The 15,242-nt window shown below is 44.3% G+C and overlaps 2 protein-coding genes across 2 annotated transcripts in view; one reads left to right on the forward strand and one right to left on the reverse strand.

The window, feature by feature from the left end:
- Positions 1-428: 428 nt before the first annotated feature.
- vps45 (vacuolar protein sorting 45 homolog) lies at positions 429-10,948 on the reverse strand. The gene is made up of 15 exons (XM_031731595.2): positions 10,708-10,948; positions 10,467-10,601; positions 10,320-10,380; positions 9,799-9,878; positions 8,916-8,984; positions 8,639-8,776; positions 8,297-8,407; positions 7,936-8,070; positions 7,557-7,670; positions 5,631-5,798; positions 5,323-5,481; positions 2,608-2,715; positions 2,302-2,423; positions 2,097-2,228; positions 429-1,382 (listed from the first exon to the last, which is right to left on the reverse strand). Exons 1-15 carry the CDS (start codon positions 10,798-10,800, stop codon positions 1,292-1,294), a joined length of 1,716 nt encoding a protein of 571 aa, XP_031587455.1. The 5' UTR covers positions 10,801-10,948; the 3' UTR covers positions 429-1,291.
- Positions 10,949-11,445: 497 nt separating this feature from the next.
- Positions 11,446-15,242, forward strand: part of pogza (pogo transposable element derived with ZNF domain a) — a 34,107-nt gene continuing 30,310 nt past the window's right edge. Inside the window, exons 1-2 of the mRNA XM_039605609.1 lie at positions 11,446-11,873; positions 14,062-14,169. Of these exons, the coding sequence (XP_039461543.1) occupies positions 14,070-14,169 (100 nt within the window). The 5' untranslated portion in view covers positions 11,446-11,873; positions 14,062-14,069. The remainder of the gene's footprint in view (positions 11,874-14,061; positions 14,170-15,242) is intronic.

Raw genomic sequence — 15,242 nt, forward strand, 5'->3', positions numbered from 1 at the left:
AGATTATATCCACTTCCAGAATAGAGTCCATGTTCTCTGGTCTCACTTTCTCGTACCGATGAACCTGCATCAGTCTGCAAAGCTGGACACCAGAGTACGGCAAAGATCGGGTTAGGCTGAAACTGAACAACCTTTATTTTGTTTCCACTATGTGCTTTTCCAATGTTCTCCTTATTCATGTATCCTATTTAATAGTAGAGAGATATGTGCTGTAGGTCACAGGAGCTCTGTTTTTACTGCTGTAGCTCCTGGGTGTGTCCTGGCCTCCTTCCACCTAACCATCAGGCATCTTGGTGCCTGAACCACCTCATCAGGCTCCTTGTGGTTTGGTGCAGTAGTGCTCAGAGAGTCTCTCCAGAACCAGAGATCTGTCCTCTAAGGAGTCACTGAAGATTCATGTCCAACGTCATCTTAACAGAGACACGCCATTTGTGTGAACATTTTTATTTATTAGTGCTTTTTAACTTGAAACAACCACAGCCAGCCACACAGACACTTTAAAGAGACATTCCACAAAATTTAAGTCCAGCAGCAGCGTTAATGACTGATGGTCCAATGAGGTTCCAGACTCCTTTCTTTTATTACATCATTTATTTACATCAAAGGTAAACAGTGGGACCACAGCGTATCGGGGCTTTTGAAGGTGAAAAAAAAGACACTGACTGAGAGCAAAGCTGTTAGTGTGATGTTTGCAGACAGTCTCTGAGCACTCGTCTCTGGCTGCACGTACAGACCAGTGATGTTAGTCCAGGTCAGACGATAGCTTGTAGTCCGTCCGCCTTTATATGATGCAGAGAATTTTCTGCCTCTCATTTTTATGTTATTTTGCCTACTGTCAGTGGCTCTGAGGTGCCACAGTAGTGGCCCACAGGTCTGTGGATTATTTGAGCTCACTGTGAGATCATTTCAGTCGGCTGTAACAGTAACAGCGTGAGGCTGAGGATAAGCAAGACGTCCTGGATTCTGTATTTAAACACAGGAAGAGGAAAACATTTGAAATCTTTTCATTTTAAAAGACAATATGTTCTTTATTCACATATTTAATTTTAATTTTAATCTTAAAGGCGACACTAAAGCGGAGTCCAGTCTGAGCCGTGCTGTGCAGCAGCAGAGTTGAACAGTTCTGCTGTCAGTCACAGGTATTGATCAGAGGTGTTCCTAATATCACACGGACAGATGATGATGTCCGTTCACAGAAGTGTCAAACTTTTATACACAAACACAGACGGAGGGAATGATGCTGCTCATCACACAAGAGCTGGAGGAGAGGAAGAAGAGCGAGTCTCTGTGCTTAGCGCCTGCTGCTATGGAAACCACCTCCATGTGCTCGGCTGCTGCTGCTGCTGCTGTGACCTGTCGCTGACATCACTTCCTCCAGAAAACTGATGGACAAAGACAGAGGGACACAGTTGGAGGTAAAGACAGCCGAAGTGAAGAAAACATTGCAAGACTTGCCACTTCTGGTAAGATTTTATTTCCCCACAGACTTTTGGATTACTGCGGAAAAAAAAACAACAAAACAAAGTCTCTGTAGGAAATAGATGTTTATGGTTCATTTACTGTGAATTCTGTGAACAGAACATGAAGAAATAACCACTTTGATACCAAGTGAAGCCAAAAACCACCAAGTCTGGATGTTTTTGATGTTCTCAGTTTGTACAACATGATGCTGCGCTGTCAATGAATCTAACAGTTAAGAGCATGTTCTTTATTATAATGGTGGTTTGGGAAAAGATTTTAAAGTTTAAAAAAAACACACGGAAATACGCTGCACCCTGTTAAATTGTGGTTCATTAAAATGAAATTTGGAGTTCCTCAGGGATCGATTATGGGTTCTTTTTCCTTTTTTACTCAAAGAATCTCAGCTTTTCAGCTAATCCCATCTGGAAACAAACTGTGAGTGACGTAGAAAACCAGGCTACTGAGTGCTGTGCGATCACTGAGCCCTTACTTTATCATCTGTTTGACTGGAACGGTTGACCTTTATCAACAGGAGTCGAACCAAACAGCACAGAATGTGGCTTCTGTTTTTACAAAGGTTATAACAGTCACATGGTCAAATGGTCTATATTTCATGGTGTGTGTGTGTGTGAGACCTCTTGGTGTTGTGGATGTTGCTTCCTCCCAGGACGATCCGTACTCCAGGTGTGCTGCGGTTCAGATTGTAAACAGTCAGAGCTTCTTCATATGTGGCTCCACCAATCATAAACACCAGGATGTCCTGAGGCCTGAAACAGAACCACAGGTGTGAATCATGTCAGCATCTCCTCTCTGTCTGTGAGTCTCTCAGGTGAGTGCTACCTGTCTCTGAGGCTGCTGGCTCCCAGGTAAGGAAACTGGCTGTCCTTCAGTCGACCTTTGATCATCTGGTCGAGCGTGTCGTGAAGCAGAGGCTGATGCTGAGTGTACACGTTCTCCACACCCTGACAACACAACAGAAACACCGCCCTCAGAACCGAAAAAACGTATTTTTAAAAGTGCAGGTGAGATCATGAAGGCGCAATAGGAAAAAGATCAACAGTTTAAACCTGATTCATCAAATAACAATGACGACATTTAACGCAAACCTTTTGTGCTGAAGAGCATCTGTCATGTGTTTGTTTGTACCTTTAGTCCTTTGAAAAACTGTTTGGTGATGGAGACCGCGTCTGTGGGTGTGATGAGGTCACTTCCTCTGATTCTCTTTCCGCCATACTCCACCACAGCCTGAACCATCTGAAAGAAGAGAAGGGAAAGCATGAGCTTTACTGTTCTCACAAAACATCTTTTCAGCCATCATGCTCAGCCGTGCCAGGTTTTATCAGCACTGTGCATGAAAAAGCACGTCTTTAACCTCCACACGTCACAGATACCTGACACTGTGTTTGAATTTTTCAGAAAGCAGTGACTCCTGGGCTGATTAAGACTTATGATCAGACCTTTTTTCAGAGCAAGTAATCCAAACCACACAGCAACGTATCCGTACCGACCTCCAATGGTTGGTACGGATACGATGGAATATCTCAGAGGTTCTCTGGCCTTGGCCTTTTTGTCTCTGCCTGTCGGGGTCCTTGAACAGCTGAACCCTCAGCCTCGCTCGTCCCTGTGCATATCTGTCTGTACCAGGCTAACCATATCTCATTTACATCCAAGGTTATAGCAGAGTTCTACATTTTAATCATCATCTTTACATAGAAACTAGCGAGCCAACTTCATGCTAACATCTAACTCAACTAAACCTTGTTAATCTGTTTTTTACATGGACATTAAACTTTATTGTAACAGCTGTGAGAATAGCAACACTGGACATGTGACGGTGTGTGTGACGGTGTGTGTGTGTGTCTGTGTGTGTGACGGTGTGTGTGTCTGTGTGTGTGTGTGTGTGTCTGTGTGTGTCTGTGTGTGTGACAGTGTGTGTGTCTGTGTGTGTGTGTGTGTGTCTGTGTGTGTGACGGTGTGTGTGTCTGTGTGTGTGTGTGTGTGTGTCTGTGTGTGTGACGGTGTGTGTGTCTGTGTGTGTGTGTGTGTCTCTGTTTGTGTGATGGTGTGTGTGTCTCTGTGTGTGTGTCTGTGTGTGTGTGTCTGTGTGTGATGGTGTGTGTGATGGTGTGTGTGTCTGTGTGTGTGTGAGTGTGTCTGTGTGTGTGACGGTGTGTGTCTGTGTGTGTGTGTGTGTGTCTCTGTTTGTGTGATGGTGTGTGTGTCTCTGTGTGTGTGTCTGTGTGTGTGTGTCTGTGTGTGTGACGGTGTGTGTGTGTGTGTGTGTGTGTGTCTCTGTGTGTGATGGTGTGTGTGTCTCTGTGTGTGTGTCTGTGTGTGTGTGTCTGTGTGTGTGACGGTGTGTGTGTCTGTGTGTGTGTGAGTGTCTGTGTGTGTGACGTGTGTGTCTGTGTGTGTGTGTGTGTCTCTGTTTGTGTGATGGTGTGTGTGTCTCTGTGTGTGTGTCTGTGTGTGTGACGTGTGTGTGTGTGTGTGTGTGTGTGTGTGTGTGTGTGTGTGTGTGTGTGTGTGTGTGTGTGTGTGTGTGTGTGTCTGTGTGTGTGTGTGTGTCTCTGTGTGTGATGGTGTGTGTGTCTCTGTGTGTGTCTGTGTGTGTGTGTCTGTGTGTGTGACGTGTGTGTGTCTGTGTGTGTGTGTGTGTGTGTGTGTGTGTGTGTGTGTGTGTGTGTGTGTGTGTGTGTCTGTGTGTGTGACGGTGTGTGTGTGTGTGTGTGTGTGTGTGTCTCTGTGTGTGTGATGGTGTGTGTGTCTCTGTGTGTGTGTCTGTGTGTGTGTGTGTCTGTGTGTGTGATGGTGTGTGTGTCTCTGTGTGTGTGATGGTGTGTCTCTCTGTTAGCGAGCACCCGCCCCCACCTCCTACACAGCAGTTCTCCGCCCCCCAGGAAGCAGTCAGACGTGTCATTGTGAAGATGTTTCAGCATATTTGTGTCCAGATGTTTGGATCTGGATTGATGGAAAGATTTCGCTCCTACCTTACAGCTGGGAGGAAAACTGACTCGGCAATTTAAAGAAATAGCTTAGACATGTTTGTTCTGAGGGCACAGACATTTCAAAATTTTGTTCCCCGAGTAGGTATTTCTCCATTCAGTTGATTGTAGTGAAAGTTTTCCTATATTATTGCAGCTGCTGATATTCTAGAAATTTACAACTTCTTCAAATGAAATAAACCATCTTGTATAACACGTTGTAGATTTGTTATCTCTGTTTCATGCCACGATGAAAAATGTAGTGTTTTCTTTATTGGATATATATCTGGATTGCTCCAAATGGGTGTTAGTTTACATGGGATAAGTAAGGACTTACCCCACCAGGCTGTCAGAGGGTGTTTATGTTAAGGCTTTTAAAGCAGTTATGATGCTTAATACTGGAGCTTATGAAGTGCAGAGGAGAGATTTTTACTTGAACACAGAATGCTTGTTCTAGGTCCAGTGGAGGATGATGAAGGATCAACCGCACCAGGTCTGAGAGCCTGGTGGAAACATTTATACCTGCTTATGTGATGTTACCTGACTGCTGGTGGTATTTTGTAGATTACAATTCAGAGACAGAACAGTAGTGTGATATAGATGAGAACTTATCTATAAGTGTGATCATCTTTATACGTGAGGTTTGTGAGTTCCTAAGGAAACCCTCAGCATAAAGGCTTATCTTATGGTCGCTATTTTCAGTTTGAACTCCTTTAATATCTATGTTTGGTCAGATTGCTGCCCCTAGTGGCTTGATAAAAATAACAAAAAGCGAGGGAGAAAGCAGACAGGCCTGTCTAATGCCCCTCTGTAGACCGAAGCTTTGTCAAGTAAGATCCTTTATCCTAGCACGAGCATTTGGAGAGCTGTCTGTTACCCTGCGGTGACGCTCAGACACTCCTCTTCTGCTCAGCTCGTCCATCAGAGATGACAGGATGCTGCTGCTGTGGCGCTCGTACCTCAGAGCGTAGAGCATGACGAGGCGGACGGCGTCCAGCTCAGACACGCGTGGATTTTGCAGCAGTCGCCGCACATTCTGAAAGAAGATATTGTGTTATAGCACCTGACCCAAACAGGCAGGAAAGGAAGACAGGAAGTCGACACAACACATCCAGAATAACCCTCATTTATGACACATTCAAAAAACCCTGTAAAGCTCAGGAGAACGAGACAGCTGACATGTACCTGCTGAGCGCTCGAGTGGTCATTCTGACAGGCCAGCTCCTGCTCCACCTCCGACACCTCCATCAGCTGCCGCTCTGACACTAGTCGGGACAGCTCGCCCACCACCGTCACATGTTTGGACACGGTCCCCGACATCTTCTTAAACTGGGGGTAGTTATCTACAAATGCCTACAGTGGGTGACAAAGGACACAAATCTTTAACATTTTTTGAAAAGCATTGCACAATTAACACATTCAAACATTCTACAAATACAAGAAAATATCTCATAAATATAAAATTCCATCTATTTTCTGCTCCTTATCCAGGTCCAGGCTACAGGGACAGCAGTTTAAGCACTGACGTCCAGACCTTCCTGGGTCTGCCCAGAGCCCTCTTCCCAGGGACACGCCCAACATTCAGTTCAATTATATTTTATTTACACAGCGTCAAATTACAAAAACACCAGTTGCCTCAGGGCGCTTTATATTGTAAGGTAGACCCTACAATATTACATAGAGAGAAAAACCCAAGAATCATATGACCCCCTATGAGCAAGCACTTTGGCGACAGTGGGAAGGAAAAACGGAAAAGCTTGAGAGGATGACAAGCTCATCCAGCGTTCCATGACCAGGATGAAAAGCACATTGCTCCTCCTGAATCCAAGGTTCGACTAACATGGACTCTCCTCTCCATCACCCTGGCATACAGGCTGATGAGTGTGATCCCGCTAAAGCTTTTTTCATGGTTCTTCCATTCCCAGGGAACTCTGCTGTTGCTTCCTGTTCTATTCCGGCCCATTTGTCAGCCAATCAATATCCAGCAGTTGCTCACGTCATCTGATTCCAACAACCAGCAGTCAGGAGAGCTGCAGGGAGCGCATCTCGGGTGGGTGAAAACTCCTCTCCTGTCTGACTTCCGTACACAGACGGACACATCTGCTGTCCATAAAACCAGATTTAGGGACCTCGGCTCATCCACCCCGTTGGCCCTGAGACTGAATAACTTTTTGAATACTTCAACCTCAGCGACTCAGATGGGCGATGAGTAAAAACAAAAATCTTAAATACAGCAGACTCCAAATCAGAAGCTAGGGAATGCAAGTTTTTGGGCCACACCCCAACAACGCAATCTTTAAGCCTTACAGTTGTTATCCATTCGATTTCATCCATCCAACCATCCTCTTCTGAAGTCGAGTCATGGTGGGTAAGCAGATTCTTACAGACTTCCTCTCCCCGCCTCACACTTTCCCTCCTGGGAGATACGAGGCCTTCTGAGGCTAGTCAAGGGGTTTTTGGGTCTACCCTGGGGTCTCCTCCCTGTTACATTTGCCCAGAACACCTCCAATGGGAGGTGCCATGGAGGCATCCTAATCAGATACCCAAACCACCTCAGCTGGCTCCTTTCAACACACAAAAGCAGCAGCTCCACTCCATCTGGAAGTTTGAGCTCCTTACTCGATCAGTAAGGCTGAGCTCAGCAACCCTGCACAGGAAACTCATTTCAGCCGCCTTTCAGATTTCATGACCACAGGTGAGGGTTGGATTGTAGGTGGACTGGTAAATCAAAAGCTTTGGCCACCTCTCTCTTCACCACGACAGTCCAATACAACGCCCACATTACTGCTGACACTGCACCAACTCGCTGGCCCGATTCAGGCTCCACCTCCCCATCATTTCAACTCTCTTGCTTGTGGCGACCTCCGTCCTCCAATCCAGAGGGAGCATTTCAACATTTTCCAGCAGTTGCTGTGACGGGGGAAATCAACTATAGAGGCCAAACCAGTTGTGTATCAGGCTGTAAACATGATTATTTCTGCTGTAGCGTTGGGACTGACTCCCTGCTGAAGCCTATGCTGGCCTGTGGAGGAACTCACATTTCCAGCACCGATGTTCATGTAGTAAAATCTTTAAATCTAAAAACAAGCTGAGCCCTGACTGCAGCCTGACCTTCATGTCTGAGATGGACTCCAGCTTCTGTTGTCCTTTTGGCTTTTTCTTTTGGAAATCCTCCATCAGGTTCTTTATGTTGGTCCCAATCTCTCCAAAGTTCAGGTACAGGTTCTAATGAGGAGAAGAGAGAAGGAGGTTAGTGACTGTTAGGACACGTTTCTGCTCTGTGAGAGTTACCATTGTAACTTGGAGTGAAGGGGAAGCTGAAACATCACATTTTTAAAGAACACGTGGACAGTCTGTTAGAAACCTACCAACATGACGAGTGCAGCTTGTTTCTGTCATTCATTTAAATCCTATTACAGCTGAGCACAGACTGTTGTTTGTGTTGTCATGCTGACAGATGTGAGCAGATGTGCTGCTGCGTGAGACTCACGTTGGCGTAGAACTCGTCATTCTCAGCTGACAGGACCACCTCTCTCAGGTCTTTGCTGATCCCGGGGACTCTGGACAGGTCGATCCTGTTGTTGTTGAGGCCAAGCAGCTCGTGGACCATGGCCTGGTATGTCCACTGCAACACAGCGAAAGCTCATAAACACGTATGCACTTCACACAGACACACAACCAGTGAATTTATGATTTGCTGATTTTGTAGCGGCACACAACATCCATCAAATTAAAGTGACAAATGAGCTGCAGAGGATGCAGTGTAAAAGATGACAGAATTATTAAAAATGTAAAATGATTTCCTTTAATTAATTTCTTCATCGACGTCACAGAGGACAGCGACCAGTCACCTGATTGAGCAACGGCGTGATGGCATCGTCGCTGCGGTCCAGGATAAGCAGCAGAGGAGGAACTTCAGTCTTCCTGAAGTCAAACAGCTCGTACTCCTTCGTGATGATTTGCTGACAACAAACAAATAAAATACTGAAGAATAAAAGTACTACTCAGAGTACTACTTGAGTAAAAGTGTTAACAGCTTGAGGCTCAAGTGTTTTAACCAAAGGGCTCAGGTTACAGCACAGAGGTGGCATCATCTTCGAACAGCCAACAGGACACACGGCGCTAAAATAACCTGTAGTGGCATTAAAAGAAATTTTCAGTGATGACGTGTGTGATGATGATGCTGTGGAAACCTTGACGCTCTCCGCGAGACGTTTGGACATGTCTGAGGACAACTGGTAGCGGATCATTGGACATTTCTTCAGAGCAAGCAGGACGGAGGTCAATCCCTGAGTGCAGCGTGCCAACATAGAGGGTTCCCAGCTCCGCCCCTAAAAAGCACACACACACACGCACACACACACACACGCGCACACACGCGCGCACACACACACACACAGGTGATGTGATTTCAGTGTGTGGAGCTTTTTAGGGTGGAGCTCTGACAGCTGAGGGCCTTGTGGTTCTTACCCGAGTGACTCCCTGCAGGTTCAGGGAGAAGAGGTGAGGATTCACGGCGATGAAGTCTCCGTAGAACTCCTGCAGACACAGACACACACACACACACACACACACACACACACACACACAGTAAGCTATACTTCTGCTATTTTGGTTTTGATGATGTCACTCAGGTGTATGAACTGTGTTCACACCAAACATGAAGCAGAGTGATGGTGATGCTCACGCAGGGAGGAGGACAGCTTTCCAAGACATCCTATGAATTCTCGGCACAGTTTTGTTCTGTGTCTGCATTAAAATTAAATTTGATCAAACAGCTCGGCCCGACCACAAACCGCCATAGGAAGCTCCTCCTCCATTTGTGACTATCAGTAGCATCAGGAGGATCTCACCTGACATTTGGAGAAATGATGAGAGGCTAATGTAGCACTGATGGTCACGCAGGCCAAACTGGATGTTACTAGCAAGGAATTCTTTCATATTACATACATATACATAAACTTAGCATGTTGGGCTACATGTTACTGATGTCATCAAATGAAGCCGTCACAGAGGAACACTTTCAGCTGAATGTAGCTCTAGTCAGCTGAAACTCTGATTATAAACAAGTATTTATTGCATTATTAGAGGAAATGTTAAATCAGTGAAATAATGATCTGTCCAAAGACTGAACCAGGTTTCCACATGCAACAAGGAGGTGAAGAGAGAAAAAGACTCTGGACTAATATCATTGTAATAATAGTGACGTTGTTAAGTTATCGTGTTGTTAAGATGTATTTTGGCAGTCAAGTTCAGCTAAAAATGAACCGCCATGACTGACAGAGAGATCTTACATCATCAGTAATGTGGAAATATTAAACCCCCACGCTTTCTCTGAGGTCCTGACACTCACCTGGACTTCAGCCACCACTTCCTGTTCATCAGCCTCAGCCAAGGCCTTGATCTCACTCTTACTGATCACGTTGCTAAAGTCTGAAACACAGACACACACACACACACACACACACACACACACACACACACACACACACAAGTCAGGTGATGAACTTCAGATGAAACAGACTGAAACAAACTTCTGCCCCACACCTAACTCCACAGAAAAAATCTCTGATATCTGCTCAGCTGACAAATCCACAGCTCTAAGTAGAAAACGACTCACATTTGATGACAGTGTCACTGTGTTTAATCAGACTGGCATCATTAAAAGCAGCAGGATTCGCTGGTAGCAGGCCCTCATCCATGTGTATCACGAATTTTCTGATTAGATCACTGATCTCTAGGATTCTGCAGCAAAGCTAAACTCAGTTGCATATGTTAGCTTCCGAACTATGTTTGAACTGTCCCAGGAAGAGGAGTGCCAAACCAGCAACCCCGTTCTCCTCTCACTCCCGCCCTGTCACTGTGGAAACTTACAGATAAAGTAGACACTGTACTTGGGCCTCCTCAGCTCCTGGATCAGGTGCTCCACATTCTCCTGCAGCAAGCACACAAACACACTGTTGCAGATGGTGTTACCTCACACACAGACACACACAATGTTACTCAGAGGGTGGTTTGTACCTTGGTGGGCCGCAAGAAGCAGATAGCTTTAAGGTGCTTCATGTTATCTCTGTTCTGAGAGTCAATCCGCTCAAACAGGTAAACCTCCTTCTGCAGGATCTCAGACTGAGTGTACACCACGCTCACTATACTGGTCTGAACACACAGACGCGCACACACACAGACACCATCAGACACAGTAACGTTGCTGTAAACACTGCTCAGCACCAGCACCGCTAACAGTCCTGGGTCGGTGCCTCACCGTCTCCTTGTCCATGAGCAGCACCTTCATCCCGGGCCCGCTGATCTCGATCATCTTGGAGATGTACTGCTTCACCGCGAGCGTCACATTCATGATGGCGACACTCAGAGACCACAAACAAAAACAAATAAACAAAGAGCAGCGGCTACAGAGAGGGCTTTTCGTCTCTTTACCTGCGGAGCTGCTATAACAACACTGGTGCAAACTTCCTTCCGGGTCCCTGACATCACGTGCCACACGCACTCTGCTTGCGTCATCGGGTTCTGAGAGATTTTTTTAAACTAGTAATAATAATAATAATAATGATAATGATAATAATAATAAAAATAATAATAATGATGATGATGATGCATGTTGATATTGCCTTTTAGGCTGACATAGAATAACATCCTTCAGTCCGAATTTTAAAATGGAAAAAACATAAATTACACAATTCCACTTATGAAATGCTTTATTTATGCCAAAAACAATAACAACAACAACAACAACAAATACTAGACTTAGTAAACATGTATCTTATTTACATATAAATATATTTACTGATTTCTTTTTACATTTTGTTGGTTGTTGTGTTAGGAATCGCCAAACCATCCTGACATTTTGGGCTGGAAAGTTTAGCTAGATTCCGGAGCTGTTACATTAGAGCCTTTGATGTTCGCCGTTCATGTCTTTAATCAGAGTTTATAGACTCTGTAAATAAAAACAGTCCCAAACCGATTAACTCTGTGTTGCTAATAATTAGCTTAGCATTAGCATGCCAAAGATAAGAAGCATGCTAACAACTGTTAGCGTGCCGACATGAAGCTGAACTCTACTTAAACTGGCAGAGTGTGGTGCTTAAACTGAGCGTATTTATCATCGATAAGCAAAAACATCCGGTTACGAGGAGGAAAACATTTAATAAGCCACATATCAAAACAGCTGCTGTGAGCCCCACGGACAGGTATCACTCCGCTCTGTCTGAATGTAGTCCCGTAACAGCAGCAGCGCTAACAGGAGGTTGTTGGCGGAGGGATATGGTTGTGCTAGCAGGAGCAAACAACATCCCCAACGTGTGTGTGAAGACCACACATTATTCATTTTATTCCTAAAAGAAAAGCACACGGTTCACAGGCGGAATTTTAACGGAATATATAATTATTTTGCACATTAAATGTCCGGATAAGGTAAGCGTCTGGTTGGTATACTTTTTCAGTGGATGTCATCCAGAGTTATTGAAGTCTTTGAGTTAGCAGCTCGGCTAGTTAGCATAGTTAGCTCAATGCTAAGCTGCAGTGTGGAGAGACTGTAGGGAAAAATAACGGTGTATAGATTTGTTCATATCACTCAACTTTTAATAGTTAGAAATCAGTAAGTGAAACGTTGTTGAGCTTTAGCATGCTAAGCTGCAGCTGTGGTTACTGAATGTGTTTTTATTGAGTTTTGAAACTTGCTCATGAACTGAATTTATTAATGTATTTTAAGCTCTGTTGCTTCTGATCGAGTTTAGGGTCAACTAGAACAACTTTGAGCTACTCCCTCTATCAGCTACTAATTAAATCCCTTTGTTGTTGAAAATAAAATATTAATAGGAGCTCCTTATTGATAAAGTTGGCACTGCTAACTTTGATTTAACCACTAGCAGAATGCTCATACAGGGCAGCTGACATATTTATTAATGAGATAGCTTCAGATCTGTGTAGAGCTGCAACAGTAAACTGGGTTAGCTTTTACTGTTTATTTAGTTTTTTAAAATTTGTTTTCAAAGATTTAAACCAAAAGGAAAGAATTTTAGTTTGAGATTTCCTTTTGTGTTCAAAAATAACATTGGTATAATTAGCCACATGCTCTTTGTTAGGAACCCCCTGTGAAATACTTTTATAAAGCTTATTTTGACTGATGTCCTGTTTGAATTGCAGAGTTGGTTTATTAGACTGTATTAAAAATGAGGTCTCTATAGATAATTTCCCTGTTCAGAACAACTGTACCTGATGAATGTTTTTATAACTTTCAATTCAATTAAATTCAATTTTATTTATATAGCGCCAAATCACAACAACAGTCGCCTCAAGGCGCTTTATATTGCACAGTAGATCTACAATAATAGATACAGAGAAAAACCCAACAATTATATAACCCCCTATGAGCAAGCACTTTGGCGACAGTGGGAAGGAAAAACTCCCTTTTAACAGGAAGAAACCTCCGGCAGAACCAGGCTCAGGGAGGGGCGGGGCCATCTGCTGAGACCGGTTGGGGTGAGAGAAGGAAAACAGGATAAAGACATGCTGTGGAAGAGAGACAGAGATTAATAACAAGTGTGATACAGTGCAGAGAGGTCTATTAACACATAGGCTACGTTCACACTGCAGGTCTTAATGCTCAATTCCGATTTTTTGATCAAATCCGATTTTTTTGTCTGCTTGTTCACACTACAAATAAAATACGACAGCAAACGCGCTCTAGTGTGAACGCTCAAAGCGGCCCGCATGTTCAAAAGAAAATGTCACACACAACTCGCTCTGTTTAGACCCAGAGCAAACAATATTGTTTGACTGATGGCCCTTAATATAAAGACTTCAGACTTTGTTTCCCAATTTTTGCTTTAAATTATTCTGTTATTTACATAATAATGTAAATAACCTAATAATGATCCTTATTGCTGTTTTAGAGGAGCGGTGCTTCAAAGGATAATCTACAGATTTCTGTCAGAATCTGCAGAAAATACAGTACAAATAAAATGTTCACGTTGTCTTCCCAACAGTTTCACTGACATCTACACTGGATGGCCAGGAAGTGTTCGCGATGTCTTCTCCGGCGCTGATAATTGGCGTCTGTCTTGTGTCAGTGATGTAAAAGACGGATTTAATGCGACATGACCGTTCAAACAGCAGTCGCTTTCTAACACATCAGATACGTATCGGATTCAGTACCACATACGAAAGTGACCCAGATCGGATTTGAAAATATCGGATTTGTGCCGTTCACACTGTCAGACCATGATCGGATATGGGTCGCATAGGGTCAGAAAAGTCGGATTTGATGCGCTTTCGCCTGCAGTGTGAACGTAGCCATAGTGAGTGAGAAAGGTGACTGGAAAGGAAAAACTCAATGCGTCATGGGAATCCCCCGGCAGCCTACGTCTATTGCAGCATAACTAAGGGAGGATTCAGGGTCACCTGGTCCAGCCCTAACTATATGCTTTATAACTCACCTGTTGAAATTGGATTAAGGCTTAATATTTGCATTTTTAGAGGCATGTTTGACTGATGGGTGCACGCTGACAGAGGTGGTTCTAGCTGCTAGCTGGCTGCTAACTACTGACTTGGACCTCTAGTTTTTGTGCAGGTTTGTCTCACAGGTGTGTCCTTCCACCAGGCAAGGAGATGACAACAGAGGTGGAGAGGCCAGCAGGAGGCACAGCTGACCAGGAGATGAAATGTAATGAAGAGGAGGAAGAGGTCCTGCAAGAAATGGATGATGAAGGTTAAAAACACCCAAACAAACAAACAATTCTGTACAGTGAAATGAGTTCTGCATATGCAGGTTATCCTTCCATTATCTCGATTCACTTAACTAACTGCCATGTCTAAGAATCTGTATTTATCAGATTAGATAGATTAGATGAAACTTTATTAATCCCTCGGGTGGGTTCCTCCGGGAAATTCAGTTTCCAGTAGCACAGCACCGAAAGAAGTTGCATGTTACAGATACAATAAAGGGGAATGAGAGTAAGGATATAAGCATAAATACACCATATATACACATATATAGATACAGAATATACAATATGGATAAATAGGATTGCTCATTTGAGTGAGTATATTGCACAGTCGAATATAAGAAAAAAAACAAAACAAAACAAATATTGCACAGTGTAAAAAAGCACCTACAGCTCAGTTGTTCCCGCCCTCCTTTGTCCCCCTGTTTCCCCTCCCTTTCCCCTCCAGTGAGGAGTTAAACAGTCTGATGGCGTGTTGGACAAAGGAGTTTTTAAGTCTGTTGGTTCTTGACTTTGGGAGAAGCAACCTGTCACTGAACTGACTCTTCTGGTTGTTTATGGCCGTGTGCAGAGGATGCCCAGCATTGTCCATAATGTCCAGCAGTTTCTTTAGTGTCCTTTTCTCTGCCACTGACACCAGAGTGTCCAGCTTCATGCCGACCACAGAGCTAGCCTTCCTGATCAGTTTTTCCAGCCTGGATGAGTCCTTCTTTGCTGTACTGCTCCCCCTACACACCACAGCATAGAAAAGTACTCCTGCAACCACCGACTGGTAAAACATCCTCAGGAGCTTCTTGCAGATGTTAAAAGACCTCAGCCTCCTGAGGAAATACAGTCAGCTTTGGCCTTTTTTATACAGCTGCTGCGTGTTGTATGAACAGTCCAGTTTGTTGTCCACCCACAGCCCGAGGTACTTGTATGTGGTGACCACCTCCACCTCCTCTCCCTCTATCTGAACCGGCAGTGGACCTTCTCTGGACCTCCCGAAGTCCACAACCAGTTCCTTGGCCTTTGAGGTGTTGAGTTGCAGGTGGGTTGTGTGACTCCATGTGACAAA

This window comes from Oreochromis aureus, linkage group 22 (genome assembly GCF_013358895.1).
Source record: "Oreochromis aureus strain Israel breed Guangdong linkage group 22, ZZ_aureus, whole genome shotgun sequence".
Taxonomy (NCBI): Eukaryota; Metazoa; Chordata; class Actinopteri; order Cichliformes; family Cichlidae; genus Oreochromis; species Oreochromis aureus.